Source organism: Primulina huaijiensis, chromosome 9, assembly GCF_012295235.1.
Source record: "Primulina huaijiensis isolate GDHJ02 chromosome 9, ASM1229523v2, whole genome shotgun sequence".
Classification (NCBI taxonomy): Eukaryota; Viridiplantae; Streptophyta; class Magnoliopsida; order Lamiales; family Gesneriaceae; genus Primulina; species Primulina huaijiensis.
The window spans coordinates 22204267-22219210 of NC_133314.1; the positions used below are offsets into that span (position 1 = coordinate 22204267).

The 14944-nt window shown below is 36.3% G+C and overlaps 2 protein-coding genes across 2 annotated transcripts; one reads left to right on the forward strand and one right to left on the reverse strand.

Moving 5' to 3' along the window:
• The first annotated feature begins 306 nt into the window (after positions 1-306).
• LOC140984700 (myb family transcription factor IPN2-like) lies at positions 307-2257 on the forward strand. Its single transcript, XM_073452250.1, has 6 exons — positions 307-598; positions 702-778; positions 978-1035; positions 1166-1235; positions 1322-1364; positions 1490-2257. Exons 1-6 carry the CDS (start codon positions 430-432, stop codon positions 2117-2119), a joined length of 1047 nt encoding a protein of 348 aa, XP_073308351.1. The 5' UTR covers positions 307-429; the 3' UTR covers positions 2120-2257.
• A 7768-nt stretch (positions 2258-10025) lies between these two features.
• Positions 10026-12951, reverse strand: LOC140983814 (uncharacterized). Its single transcript, XM_073450965.1, has 3 exons — positions 12302-12951; positions 11874-12221; positions 10026-10669 (listed from the first exon to the last, which is right to left on the reverse strand). The coding sequence occupies exons 1-3, from the start codon at positions 12629-12631 to the stop codon at positions 10166-10168; spliced, it is 1182 nt and encodes a 393-aa protein (XP_073307066.1). The 5' UTR covers positions 12632-12951; the 3' UTR covers positions 10026-10165.
• Positions 12952-14944: the final 1993 nt, after the last annotated feature.

Here is a 14944-nt window from a genome sequence, read left to right on the forward strand (position 1 = left end):
TAATGGTTTTGAAAACTGATCAACTAATTGACCACAACAAATAAGATTGATAGATAATTAGTACAAAGGATAGTTTGTGTGCGTACGTATAAATAAATTTTGTGTGTTTGTTTTTTCTGGTGTTGAGAAATTTAAAGATTCTAGCAAAATAAAGAACTTTAATATTGAAATATTAATTATTAATGTTTTGTGACTAAATAATAAATATATAGCACAAAAGGCCAATTTTCTTTACTTTTATCTTTTATTTTTCATTAGGGTTAAATTACATACCGGTGTCTATTTTTCATTCTATTAATTAGAGAAACACAGTCGTCCCTTTTCTCCTCTTCAAAACCGGACCTTATTCTCTCTGCGTACAGCATTTGTTCTTGTATATCTTCTTATTCGATAGAAGTAGTGAGAGAAAGTAGGAGAGGAACGTACAGAATGTTCCATTCCAAGAAACCATCGAGTATGAATCCTCACGAGCGCTCCATGTGTGTTCAAGGAGATTCGGGCCTTGTTCTTACTACTGATCCAAAGCCTCGTCTCCGGTGGACCGTTGAGCTTCATGAACGATTCGTCGATGCTGTTACTCAACTCGGGGGCCCTGATAGTATGTATCTTTAGTATATATGCGTTATATTTATCATTTTCAATGACCGGTTGTTATAAATCTGTTTTCTAATTGGTTATCTGTAATTTGATTTGTCATCTAGAGGCGACGCCAAAGACTATCATGAGAGTTATGGGGGTCAAGGGCTTGACTCTATATCATCTGAAGAGCCATCTTCAGGTTTTTTTTCCATCTATCACGGGTCACACACACACACACACACACACACACACATGTATATTTATCATCATTTTTTCTGTGAACATAATCCTTAGTTTTTATATCATCATGAGAGTTTCAGGATCGACTCGTCTTCGTGGAGCTAATTTTTTTATTGCAGATGTGATTATAACTAATTTCATGGTTTCTGTACTTTCAGAAATTCAGGCTTGGAAAGCAGCCTCACAAAGAATTTAGTGATCATTCAATGAAAGATGGTAAGATTTATTTCTCAAATTATTAACTCTTATAAGTTAATATATTATATGCATGCAGTGCCATTTTTTAATTTTTCAATCTTGAATCTACCTTTTCATAAGCATTAATGATTGAAAAATTTACTTCTAGTTTCATCTTTAGAACTTCAACGAAACAACATTGCATCATCATCTGGAATGCATGGACGCAACATGAATGAGTACGTTGTGTTTCGTTATCTTCATGGTCGTTAGTACTTCAATGAATTGTCTGTATAAGCACTGATGGTATAATTTACCCGATTAGGATGCAAATGGAGGTGAACAGAAGGTTCCATGAACAACTAGAGGTAAACAGCTAGCTAGCTTCTGAAAAACCATTGAATTATATATTTTTCTAGATAATATTCTCGTTATGGTGTATTCATATTCAATGAAAAAAATCGATATCCATCAATCCATGTGAATTTTACAGGTGCAAAGACATCTTCAACTGAGAATTGAGGCTCAAGGGAAATACATGCAGGCCATTCTTGAAAAAGCATGTCAAACTCTGGCAGGAGAAAACATGGCGGCCGCTGCTTCCGCGAGCTACCACAAGCCCAATATTAACCCTGAAGTTTCCGCCATGAGTTTCCCATCTCTTCAAGATCTCAACATCTACGGAAGTAATGATCATCTCGATCAACTTCATCATCAAACCATGGAGAGATCATCGTCCATGGATCCATTCATGCGGAGCAACAACAACGATAATATCTTGACAAGAAAGAGGCCAAATCCATACAACACCAACACTGGTAAAAGCCCTTATATTTGGGCCGATGATTTGAGGCTTCAGGAATTGGGTTCGGCTGCTGCATCCTGCAATATTGATGATCACCATGTTCAGATTGCTCCTTTGTCGATTGAGAGAGGCGGCGAAATTGAATCATCTGGAGGGGATTTTTACGAAGCGAAGCCCGTTTCGTCCGGAGATCACAACGCAAGGAGGGAAAATAAATTTGAAGGGATGAAGCTCGAAAGGCCATCTCCTCGCCGGATGAACCCCCATGCCATCAGTGCCGGCGGAGTGACTCATGGCCGGAACTCGCCATTCGGGTGATAACTTAAGTTATTTAATCATTTCTATAATACTGAAAATTTTAATTTCTTTTTTAATAAGTCATAAGTACTTTATTATAATGCCCATAATCTTATTATTAAGAGATTTGGAATTTTACCATGCATTGATATTTGGTTTCTCTAACTACGTAGCACCCTTGTTTTAGTTTGCCTAATTAATTAATGATTTCCAAATAAAAGAGTTTTTTTTATCTATTAAAAGATGAGATTAAACTTTCATTTTTTAAAATTGTCGTCTATCTTGTCTTGCAATAACCCAGAAAAATAAAAATAATTTCACTATTATATAATTAAACGATTATTGTCATGTTGGCCGGCAAAACTTTTACAGAACATTCAAAAATTCCAAATATATTCATAAATATTACCACAAATTTTGCAAGTTAAAAATTGTATACTGTGAAGAATCCTCCAGAATAGCAAACAAGAAAATAAAGTCACCAAGCAATCAAGAACAAGAACACACGATATTTACTTGGTTCGGATTTGAATAATCCTACATCCAAGGATCAGGGTTACAACCAATTGAATCCACTATCAAAGATGAGTTTAAAGCGTTCAGAATCTCACAGAAAGAGTACAAAATCCCTCAACTATGCAGCAGGATTTTAGGATGAAAAATACGCAAGCTATATCTCTAAAAAAGAATGAAAAGAAAACCTCTCGTAATCACAGAGAGATGAGAACTTCTTTATGTTTTTAAGTCTTCTGTGTGTACAACAGCCAACTATCTCCTTTTAATTAAATGTGGGCCCAAGAGATTAAAACATGATAGCCATTAGATATTTCACTAATGAACCGTTGCAATCCTAGCCACCCACTTCAGCATATAGAGGCAGGGTACATCTTCACAAATCTCCACCTTGACTCTAATATGCTTGTATCACGGATTCAATAAGAGTTCCCTTTTTGCATCCAGGACCGCTACTCCTGAATTTTGAGCAAACCCAATGCATCTTTGAGCTTGCTTACCGAAATGATCTTGGTGAGCATGTCTGCGGGGTTGACTTTTGTGTCAATCTTTCTTACGCTTACAAGTTGTCTTGAGATGATATCCCTCACAAAATGTAGTCTCACGCCAACGTGCTTCGTTCTTTCATGAAACACAGCATTTTTTGATAAATTGATAGCACTTTGTGAGTCACAGAAAATGGTTGCATATTTCTGCTCAAATCCGATTTCTCCAACAAATCCTTTAATCCATAAAGACTCTTTGACAGCTTCTGTAAGAGAGATATACTCAGCTTCTGTTGTTGACAAAGCTCCCACATGTTGTAGGCTTGACTTCCAACTCACCACATTCCCTCCAAATGTAAAAACATATCCAGAGTGACCTTTTTTTGTCAAGATCAGCAGCAAAGTCTGAGTCACAGTACCCAATGATATCACAAGTTGATTGTGCCTGGCTAGAGTATACCAGTTTTAGCTTAGAAGTGCCTTTGAGATATCTTAGCAGCCATTTGACAGCCTGCCAATGTTCTCTACTGGGCTTACTCATGAATCTGCTAACTAGGCCCAAACCATAGGCAATGTCCGATCTAGTTGACACCATAGAGTACATCACACTTCCTACTGCACTTGAGTAAGGTACTGATTTCATATATACAGCTTCCATTTCAGCTTCATCATCTTTAATTGAAGCAAGCTTAAAGTGTGCACCAATTGGTGTGCTAACACTTTTAGCATCTTTCAAGCCGAAAATATCTACAATTTTATTTATGTATCCTTCTTGAGATAGAGATAAGATCCCCAAGTTTCTGTCCCTGACAATTTCCATTCCTAAAATTCGTTTTGCTGGGCCAAGATCTTTCATATCAAATTCAGAATTGAGGAGCCTTTTGAGTTTCTCTATTTCCCTCATTTCTTTACATGCAATGAGCATATCGTCTACATAAATCAGTAGATATATGAAACCATGATTTGGTAGCTCAGAATAATAAACGCAGCTGTCATATTTGGACCTATGAAATTCCTTTTGCTGCATAAAATCATCGAAACGACGATACCACTGCCTTGGGGATTGTTTAAGCCCATAGAGAGATTTTTGAAGTAGACAGACTTTTCCAGCTTCTTCCTTTTTCACAAACCCCTCTGGTTGAGACATTAGGATTTTTTCTTCAAGGTTGCCATGCAAAAAAGCAGTCTTGACATCTAATTGCTCCAACTCCAAATTTTGGATTGCAGTAATTGCCAACAAGATCCTAATTGAGGTGTGTTTTACAACAGGAGAATAGACTTCGTGATAGTCTACACCTTCAACTTGAGAAAATCCTCTTGCCACTAACCTAGCTTTAAATCTGGAATTTTCTACCCCAGGAATCCCCGGTTTGAGTTTAAACACCCATTTGCTACCAATGATTCTTTTACCCTTTTCTCTATCAACAAGAGTCCATGTTTGATTCTTAACAAGTGACTGAAATTCTTCTTCCATAGCTCTCTTCCATTTCGGCCAATCTTTACTTCTTTTAGCCTCATTATAGCTAGTTGGTTCTTCAAGTTCTAACACATCAGCCACATTTAATGCGAAGGCAATAAGATCCGCATTTGCAAACCTTGATGGTGGTCTTATTTGTCTCCTTGCACGGTCTCTTGAAAGAACATAATTATCAAGATGTTGATTGACTTCAGATTCATCATGTAATCCTTCTTCATTCTGTTCTTCATCATCTTGGGGCATACCATGAACATTTTCAGGTTGACGATGTTCTTCTCCACCTTGATCTTGATTTCCTGTAACTTCAGCTTCAGACCTGTCATTAAAACTTTGAAGCTCCACCTGTGACTGTACATGTTGCTCAGCTTGTTTAGACCTGGCGGTTTCTTGAAAATTCATGTTAGTTTTATAAACTTCATTTTCATTAAAAGTTACATCCCTACTAATTACAGATTTTTTGTCATCAAGTAACCACACTTTGTATCCTTTAACACCACTGGGATATCCAAGAAAAATATCTTTCTTTGCCTTAGGATTCAGCTTACCTTGATTAACATGAACATAAACCACACACCCAAATATTCTAAGATGATCATATTCAGGTTTTATATTCGACCATTTATGTTCAGAAACCATGAAATCTATAGTAGAAGATGGAGATCTATTTATAAGATAATACGCTGTTGAGACAGCCTCTGCCCAAAATCTATTTGGCAAACCACATTCACTTAACATGCATCTAACCTTATTCATAATAGTTCGATTCATCCGTTCTGCTAGGCCATTTTGTTGTGGTGTGCTAGTGCATGTACGATGTCTAGCGATTCCAGATTTTGCACAAAATTCATCAAACTCTTGACTACAAAACTCTAACCCATTATCAGTTTTCAATCGCTTTATTTTCTTTCCTGTTTGATTTTCAATCAAGGTTTTCCATTCAACAAATTTGTTAAATGTTTCATCATTCGTTCTTAGAAAATATATCCATACTTTTCTAGAATAATCATCAATTAAAGAAATAAAGTATTGAGATTTTGAAAGTGAAAGAGGTACCTTAGGTGAGCCCCACAAATCAGAATGAATGTAATCCAGTGTTGATTTGGTCCTGTGAATGGCAGTGTTAAACTTGAGTTTGTGGGCCTTGCCAAGTACACAATTTTCACAAAACTCAAGATTGTTTATCTGTTTCGGTTCCAATAGGCTTTGTTTGCTTAATTCCTGGAGTCTTTTAAGACTCATATGTCCGAGTCTTTTGTGCCAAAGCTCAGTTTGATCCTTGTTAGATGTGGATACACTAGCTTCTCCAGTGATGGTGGTGGCTTGCATTACATACAGCCCTTGTTTGAGAATTCCTTTCATAACAATTAGGGATCCTTGTACAACCTTTAGAACACCATTTTCTGCCTTGTAACTGAATCCCTTTTTATCCAAAGTACCAAAGGATATTAGATTTCTCTTTAGGTCAGGTATGAATCTGACATCAGTGATCATCTTCACAGATCCATCCCACATTTTTAATTTTATTGTCCCAATACCATGAATTCTGCAGGATTCATTGTTTCCCATTAAAACTTGTCCAGAATCAACATCTTTGAAGTCAATAAACCAGTCTCTTCGAGGGGACATATGATAAGTGCAACCAGAATCCATTATCAATTCTTCCTTTGGATCATCAATGGAAATAGTGAGAACTTCTGCATCATCATACCCATCCGACAGATTTGCTGTGTCGAAAGCAGGGTTTGGATCAGATTTTTGATTAGCCTTTCTCTGGGGACAATTCCTTCTGAAGTGTCCTTCTTTCTTGCAAATCCAACACGTTTTCTTTACTCTTGAATTTGATCTGTGCTGGTTTCTGCCTTTGTTAAGATTTACTCTTCTTTCAAGGGACCTTCCTCTCACATTTAAACCTTCACCAGCATGTTTAAAATGTCTCCCAGCTGCTCTCAAGTCCAATTCTTTCGAGTAGGCAACGCCCGTGACCTCTTCAAGGGTTAAAGTCTCCCTTCCATATTTAAGAGTGTCTCTTAATTTATCATAGGCTCTTGGCAAAGAATTCAGTAAAAATATAGCCTGATCTTCTTTATCAATTCTTACTTCCATGTTTTCCAAGTCTGAGAGCAACTTAGTGAATTCATCAATATTTTCATCTATAGACTTGTTCTCATCCATCTTGAAACTATAGAACCGTTGTTTCAAGTAGATCCTATTTAGTAGGGCCTTAGTCATATAGAGTTGTTCAAGTTTATTCCACATATCACATGCAGATTTTTCTTTCAAAACTTTTCTAAGGATTTGATCGCTTAAACTCAGAACAATAGTATTTCTAGCTTTCTTTAAAATCTCACCTTTGTTTGCAATGGTGTCTGGCATCTTCGATCTACCCTTTAGAGTCTCGTCTAGCCCTAAATTTCTCAAATGAGCGATCATTTTTTCTCTCCACAGGTTGAAGTCATTTCTGCCATCAAATTTTTCCACCTCATATCTTGATGTCGACATACTGAAGATTGTCCCTGGCCAGTAGACTTTCTTCAACGAATCAACGCAAGAATTCTCACGGGCAAAATAACAAACACCTTCTGAACAAAGAAACAAGATTCAGCGACTCTGTAGCAGCTGGCTCTGATACCAGTTTGTGAAGAATCTTCCAGAATAGCAAACAAGAAAATAAAGTCACCAAGCAATCAAGAACAAGAACACACGATATTTACTTGGTTCGGATTTGAATAATCCTACATACGAGGATCATGATTACAACCCCAATTGAATCCACTACCAAAGATGAGTTTACAGCGTTCAGAATCTCACAGAAAGAGTACAAAATCTCTCAACTATGCAGTAGGATTTTAGGATGAAAAATACGCAAGCTATATCTCTCAAAAAGAATGAAAAGAAAACCTATCGTAATCACAGAGAGATGAGAACTTCTTTCTGTTTTTAAGTTTTCTGTGTGTACAACAGCCAACTCATCTCCTTTTAATTAAATGTGGGCCCAAGAGATTAAAACATAATAGCCATTAGATATTTCACTAATGAATCGTTGCAATCCTAGCCACCCGGCCACTTCAGCATATAGAGGCAGGGTACATCTTCACATATACTAAACACCTTGAATTGATGTTTTAATTCAAAAATGTCTATCGATTTTTTGTAATAAAAAATATATCTGAATTAACCGGTACTTAATATCTTAGGTAACACCAGATTGATCTATGCATAAAATTTTAAATAATGAAAGAAAAAGGAAGGGGTTTAAATTAAAGCCATAGAACATGGTGTGGCTACAGTGATTGTGAATAGTGTAATAACTGTTTAAATTACATTGACGGCAACAAATTGTCTTTCTTAAAATAAGATTAAAGATTTTTAATTTTTTAAAAGATCAATCATACAATCAACTAATATGTACGTAGTAATTTGATTTTTGCTCCCCAGCTTTTGACTCTGCTTTATCATGATTTAATTCTTAAAATAATGTTAATTATATACTAAATAATTAATCAAGAAAATATTAGACCTGATATGTTACAAAAGAGTAAAAAAAATCTAATGGTTCCAAAAATTTCTCTATTTGGGACATGAAAGCCGACAAAGAGTATCGAATTTTCATTCTCTTTTCTCTTCTTTACACTTCCATATTCCTTTGGTATCATCTTTGAATTTGTGAACACCAGATCGAGGTATCCTTACAGTAACCACGATTTTTTTATGGGGAGTGTTTTGTTAATCACACTCCAACCCTACTTTTTTTAATTCACAAGTCTGGAAGAATTACATCATAAAATAAAGGAATTTTATTTAATATTATAACTTTTATTTAAATCTATTTTAATTTTTTAATAGCTATTGTGCCATTATATCTCTAGTTTTCAATAAAAATAGAATAATAATTTGAGAATTATAAAAATTAAATTAAATTTCATGAATAATAAAAAATGCCAAAGAAATTCTAAAATTTTTTAAGTAGAAACTTTTTCAGAAGAACTATTAAATTTATGGAATTTCAATTCGACATTTTTTATTTTAAATGGAAAAAAACTTTGGACTCAATAGAAATTATGATTTAATTAATGGGAAATAATTTCAAAAATATTTTTTAAATAAAAAAGATGAGAAGTTATGACACTTAGCTGATAAAAAAAAACAAACTAAGAGTTAAATAAGAGCTGAAACACAAATGAAATGATTTTATATTAAAATATAAAAATATAAAATAAATGCTGAATATGTTAGCATGTAATATAATAAATTATTATATTACATGCACATCAAAAATAGGAAAAACTTGTTATTGATATTAAATTGAGAAAAACGTAACTGAAAGAAAAACGAATTTACAAATTATTAAAGGGTTACAAAAAAATTAAATAAATAAATAAATAAAAAATAAAGAAAGAAAGAAAGCAAGCTAAAGGGGAGGGTTGAGGGTAGCTGGTAGGAAGAAGAAAACGCAATTCTGTGTGTAAAAATATCGATGAAGCTTCTAACTTTATGAGAGCAAAGTCGATTAGTCTGCCATCGAAAGCAGTTTGAAAAGAGATATCCTCATTTCATGCATATTCCTTGCGTCGCCGGAACACGGAATACTGAAAACAATGGTCATTCGCTCGTTGATTTTTTTACCATATATCTTCCTTTTGGCCCGCACTCCCATGCAATGCAGTGGATTTTTACGAGAAATTGGCGGTTCATTGCTAGCTCAACCAATTGAAAATTTTGGAGTATATAGAAAAGTGTGTACGTTTGGTTTGGTGCCTTGAAGCCCAAGCCCAAGAGCTTCAAACAGATGAAGATAGCAAGATCGACTGTTTGCTTTCCTAGAAACGATTCCAAATGAAAAATGTGCTTCATATTTAAAAATAGTACTTTTATTCTCATATGACATACATAGTATATAGTACTAGTGCCTATTGAAAAGAGCGATCTCAGATAACATGATATTCCATCATCTCAGTTAGTACACATTATTAGACTATGTAATACAAACTAATTATCATTAAAAATATCACATTTAAAAATTAAAGACAAAGTATCAAATTTAAAATCAAACAAGCCACTAGTCTTTGTGGGAGAGCTTCAAAAACTTTAAATAATACTTCTTCTTCTTTCGATCCCAAATATAAATGTTGCATTTCATATTTCAAACTGTCTTAAATATATAGTCTAATGTCTGTATCTATTACTATTTATCAATTATTTTATTAATATACTATAGTCATTAAATAGATTAACTAGTTCTAATAATTTTTATATTCTATGAAAACCTTCGTTAAATAAGAATAAAATGAATTTTTTTTCTAATTATTTGTTGCGAAAACACAAATACGTGTATGGAATGGAGGTACCGGGGTAGTATGTGAAAAGGAAAATAATGTACAATTTTTATTTAAACTTTTAAAAAGTAGCAAAGAATTGCCAGTGCTGCTTAATTAATTCGCGAGATGCTGTGGCGGTTCATCTTTTAGTTGCATGATCAAGGGAGATCGAAAATATTCAGAGGCACAAAAGATATACAATGATTAAACATAATTACTCATTCCCCATCGGACCAAATTATTGGCAAAAGATATTTAGTCTAAAATCCAATGATGATCACGGGGAAACTAGTTTTTGTTCTGTATCAAAAATATCCGCAGGAGGAATGAAGGAGTCATATGAAAGTCCAGGCACGTTGAAAACAACGTCGTGTATCCTCCATATCTCTTCCATCCTCGTCCTGCTGTGATGCATAGACGTCTCCCCGAATCGGAACACCGTGGCGACGGTCCTCCCTTGATGTGCGATCAATATCCCATCGACGTCTCTATAATCTCCAATGCTGCTACCTATGGTGGTCTCCCAGTACACGGTGTCGTTTTCCGTGGAATGTACTCTGGTGAGGTGAGAGTCTTCCATGTAGATTAAGAGGCCACTCTTCTGGCTGAAGTATCCGTAGAGAACGTGGCGGATTACCTCTGCCGGGCCCTCGTTTCTCTCCATGACCGCTGCTCGATCCGCAGCTACTTTCAGGACGAAGCAATCGTCATCTCCGATGCGCTTCTCGCCGAGGCATTGTGCTTTTGCGAAGAGGCTCGCGGTGCTCTTTGGATCCAGGCCCTGCGGGGAATGGTGAAAAATATTTTAAAATGAAATTTTTTTATATAATGATATTAAATCTAGCTGCCATTTGATATTTGTGGTCCCGATCGGAGTAAGACATAGCAAATCTTTGAATTTGAATGGTTTTTACGGATCCAAGAGTGTGGCAGCATGCGATCTCTTTAGCATATTTGAAATTTTGTAGATTGGTAGCTGCATCTCTCTTTGGCACAGCTTTTCTTGGTGTGACAGAGGAATATGTATCTTTGTAATGGATAAAATAATGGCCAAAATGAAAGAAATATAACTCCGACATAGCAAATCTTTGAATTTGAATGGTTTTTACGGATCCAAGAGTGTGGCAGCATGCGATCTCTTTAGCATATTTGAAATTTTGTAGATTGGTAGCTGCATCTCTCTTTGGCACAGCTTTTCTTGGTGTGACAGAGGAATATGTATCTTTGTAATGGATAAAATAATGGCCAAAATGAAAGAAATATAAATCCGACATAGCAAATCTTTGAATTTGAATGGTTTTTACGGATCCAAGAGTGTGGCAGCATGCGATCTCTTTAGCATATTTGAAATTTTGTAGATTGGTAGCTGCATCTCTCTTTGGCACAGCTTTTCTTGGTGTGACAGAGGAATATGTATCTTTGTAATGGATAAAATAATGGCCAAAATGAAAGAAATATAAAGGATGGGAGTTTAAAAAAAGTAAAAGCACCAATATCAAAAGTATATGTATCTTCAATCATACACTTTTATTATATATAATAGAATTCGACTACAAAACATTAGATATCACGAACATTTACCATCACTCGATATTTATTTTAAATAAATAAAATTATATAAAATGATCAACGAGATCTAGATCAAATGTCGTACAACGTTATACGAAAAAATTAACATGGAAAATAATTGGGGTACAAAATAAATAAGTGATGATGTCAGATAGTATCCGTATTCACATGATCTGTATTCATAAATTATGTGCGAGTCCAAAGATAAGTGTTGGGTAAAGCAGGGGACACTGTCAGTTCCCATATCCATCACTAAATTAAATCCATGCTATTTATTGATTAAAAACATTTCTTGGAACCTGTTATCCTCACGCTTTGCCCATTAATTTTTTGCTTAATTACATCAAAAACCCAAAATTTAATACAGATTCGTGAATGCAATTAGTTATTGTACAGAATTTAATATATTAATTTACCTGAATGATACGACGTAGAGGACGTTGGGGACCTTTAGCTGCATGAGTACCGAGCCATGGCGTATGCCTCCACGCAATGTTTCCGTCGCTGCCGGCGACCACTTTATTTCCGGCGACCGCCAGTTCAAGTGACCACATACCCGGCGACATTTGCCACATTACAAAACACCCATTTTCACCGCTTCTTGAACCCATCGTTCTCACGCTTTTACCAGACGAAATCTCCGTTTCGCAGCGTATCAGTTTCACAATCCCAGATGTGTACATGTTCTTCGCACATTTTTGCTGCTTTGAGCAACCTGTTGCCGCCAAGTATTGCTGAATTATGTAATACGCCGCAGATGTCTCCTGTATCCAAATCAAATTCAAATGGGCTGAACCGATAACCAGAAATAAACAATTTACAGTTGCTTAATTTGATCACTCACGATGGGGATGTCTTTAATGTGAAGTTGCGAGATGGGTTTGTTTGAAATGGGAATCGGAGCGAGTGGGCATCCCAAAACGCCGAGTAGAAGCCTTAAATCTTGCATCTTCGCTGGACTAACGTTTCCGGATCCGTACAACGGCGGTGACGATGGAAAGCTGCTACCTCCGGGTGGCACACTTCTCTCCATTCCGAACCATTCCCTGATAATTTCCCAAGAACTCTCCTTTTGTTTCCCTTCTTGACTTTCCATTCCTAAATCCGGGCCTTCCATCAAAGGAGTCAGCTGTTGAACACACCACCTCTGTTTCCTATGACCCCTCGAAGCCATCGTTTCTACGCAAATGCAGCACTTTTTGCAATCCCAAGTGTTGATGAGATCAAAAGAAAAAGAAACCAAGAACAAGAGATGGAGATTCCAGCATAGAGAAGATATATTGTGAGTTTTAGAGTGAGAGAATCGGTAGCTTTAGGCTCAAGAAGGGACAAAAGGGACCGTCCATCTACCCAACGGCAGAGAGTGAGATCAGAAGATGACAAATTAAGAGTGATATTATAGTGAAATAGAGGTGTTTTTTTGGGGATCGGGGAGGGGAGCTGTCGCTTTTGGACTGAAATTGTCGTCTCATTACTTCTTTTATTCTTTCGAGCCACTCCAAATGAGAGGGGGGTATAATGCTGCTGCACTTGTCATCAAGTTGTTATGTATGCACCTACCGTTTTAAGACATTTTATTAGGATAGATAACTAAGTACGGGAGTCCCATGAAATTTTCTCGAGTGGGGAGTTTCTCCAGCTGTAATAGCTTACTTCCCACTGTTATTTTACTACTATTATTATATACTAATAAACCAATATATCCCAATACTACAAAGCCAACATGAGCCATGTTTTGTCGTAGAATTCCTCATCATATACTTTGATGATACCCCTCAGATGTATTCCCAAATCAAGGTCAATCTGCAGTGTGGATTTTTCTGAAGCCGGGCAGATGCAAGCCCGGGCTCTACTCCCCGGGCAACCAGACATTCGGGCTCTTATATAAGCCCCCGGTAGGCATTCTAACCGGGCCACCTCGATATGAGCACCGCACTCGAGTACACTAGCAGAATAGGATGTGGGCGATTGTCCTATCTCTGACAATAATCCAAGTGGTTGACAAAGTCAGACAGGCGGAATGTGACTAGTGTATGATTTGACATGTAAGAATGTAGCCGTCGTACTATAATTAGTAGATAGCACGCAGAACGAGGTCATCATCACATCTCCTACTATAAATATCAGGTTCTCCCTTTACATTTAGGTGGGAATTCATTTTTATTGCCTACACTCTTACGCCAATATCACAACCATCACTTGGTTACATTGGTCCTTTGTTGAGTCATTCACTGACTTAAGCATCGGAGTGGCCACGCCGGACTCCCCTCCGGCGCCCATTTACGAGTTCATCTCCTTGTGTGCAGGTTACAGCTGGAGCCATATTACAGAGATATATCTTCATCACATATATACTCTCCCTTGCTCTTATTTCCTTCATTATCTTGATAGCAGATCCGTTGGAGCTCCTTACCCAGCTCGTCCATTTCACCCGGATCGCATCATTGAAGATAAGGTATGGGCAGCCGACTTGTCATACTTAGTAGGTAACACTGGAATCGAGGTACCTACCTCATCTTCTACTATAAATAGCAGGTATTAATGTCATTTACAGATTCTGAAATCTTTGAACTCTTAAGCATTATACATATTTTTCTACCAAATATTGCTTTTGGCTCATCTTCAACCTGCTGACTTAAGTATCGGAGTGGCCACGCCGGACACCCCTCCGACGCCCATTCACGAGTTCCTTTCATTGTTTGCAGGTGCTATTGAAGCCATTATCTTCACTCAAATTCCCTAAAAACTATAAATTATTGATTTGACCCGTTGGAGCTCCTTACCCGGCTCATCCATTTCAACGAAGTCGCATCATACTTCATGAAAAAAAACTAGATTTATTTTCAATGGCTTTTTACGTTTGAATATTATAGACATTTTTAGTATTGCCACAAGTAGGGCTCTAAACAAATCGAGTTTGGATTTGTGAACCGAAATCGAAATGTATTTTTGTTTTAATTTTAGATGTTTGCGCGAGCATATTGTATAAAATATAACATGGGTTCGGGAATCCTCTCCAAGATATATATGTATATTAGTCGAACGTAGAAATTATAACTGATCTTTTCTAATTTATAATGGAAACTAGAAGTCCAATACCTATTTTATATTGAACTAAATCAAACTTATAATTTTTTAAAACTTTTATTTTAAAAATATGATCTCATGGCATTTTTTTTTAATGACGCTCCACTCGATTATCTTTACCGTACTTTCCCCATGGAAATGTATAGCCGTTTGGCAAAGTAGTTGGGCAATTGGCATCTTTTGGGCAAACCAAGCAAATCTAAGATAATATATCAAATCTCGTACCAAGTAGGATATGTATTTCACCCACCTATTGATATATATTTTACCATGTAGCAACATATTTATATACTTTAGGGCAGGATCCTACTACCTTAAAGAAATTAGATAATGAAACGTTGTGGATATGAAGAGTTGGAGAGTCGGCATCAATTGGCTCCAAGTGGGTCAACATATATAT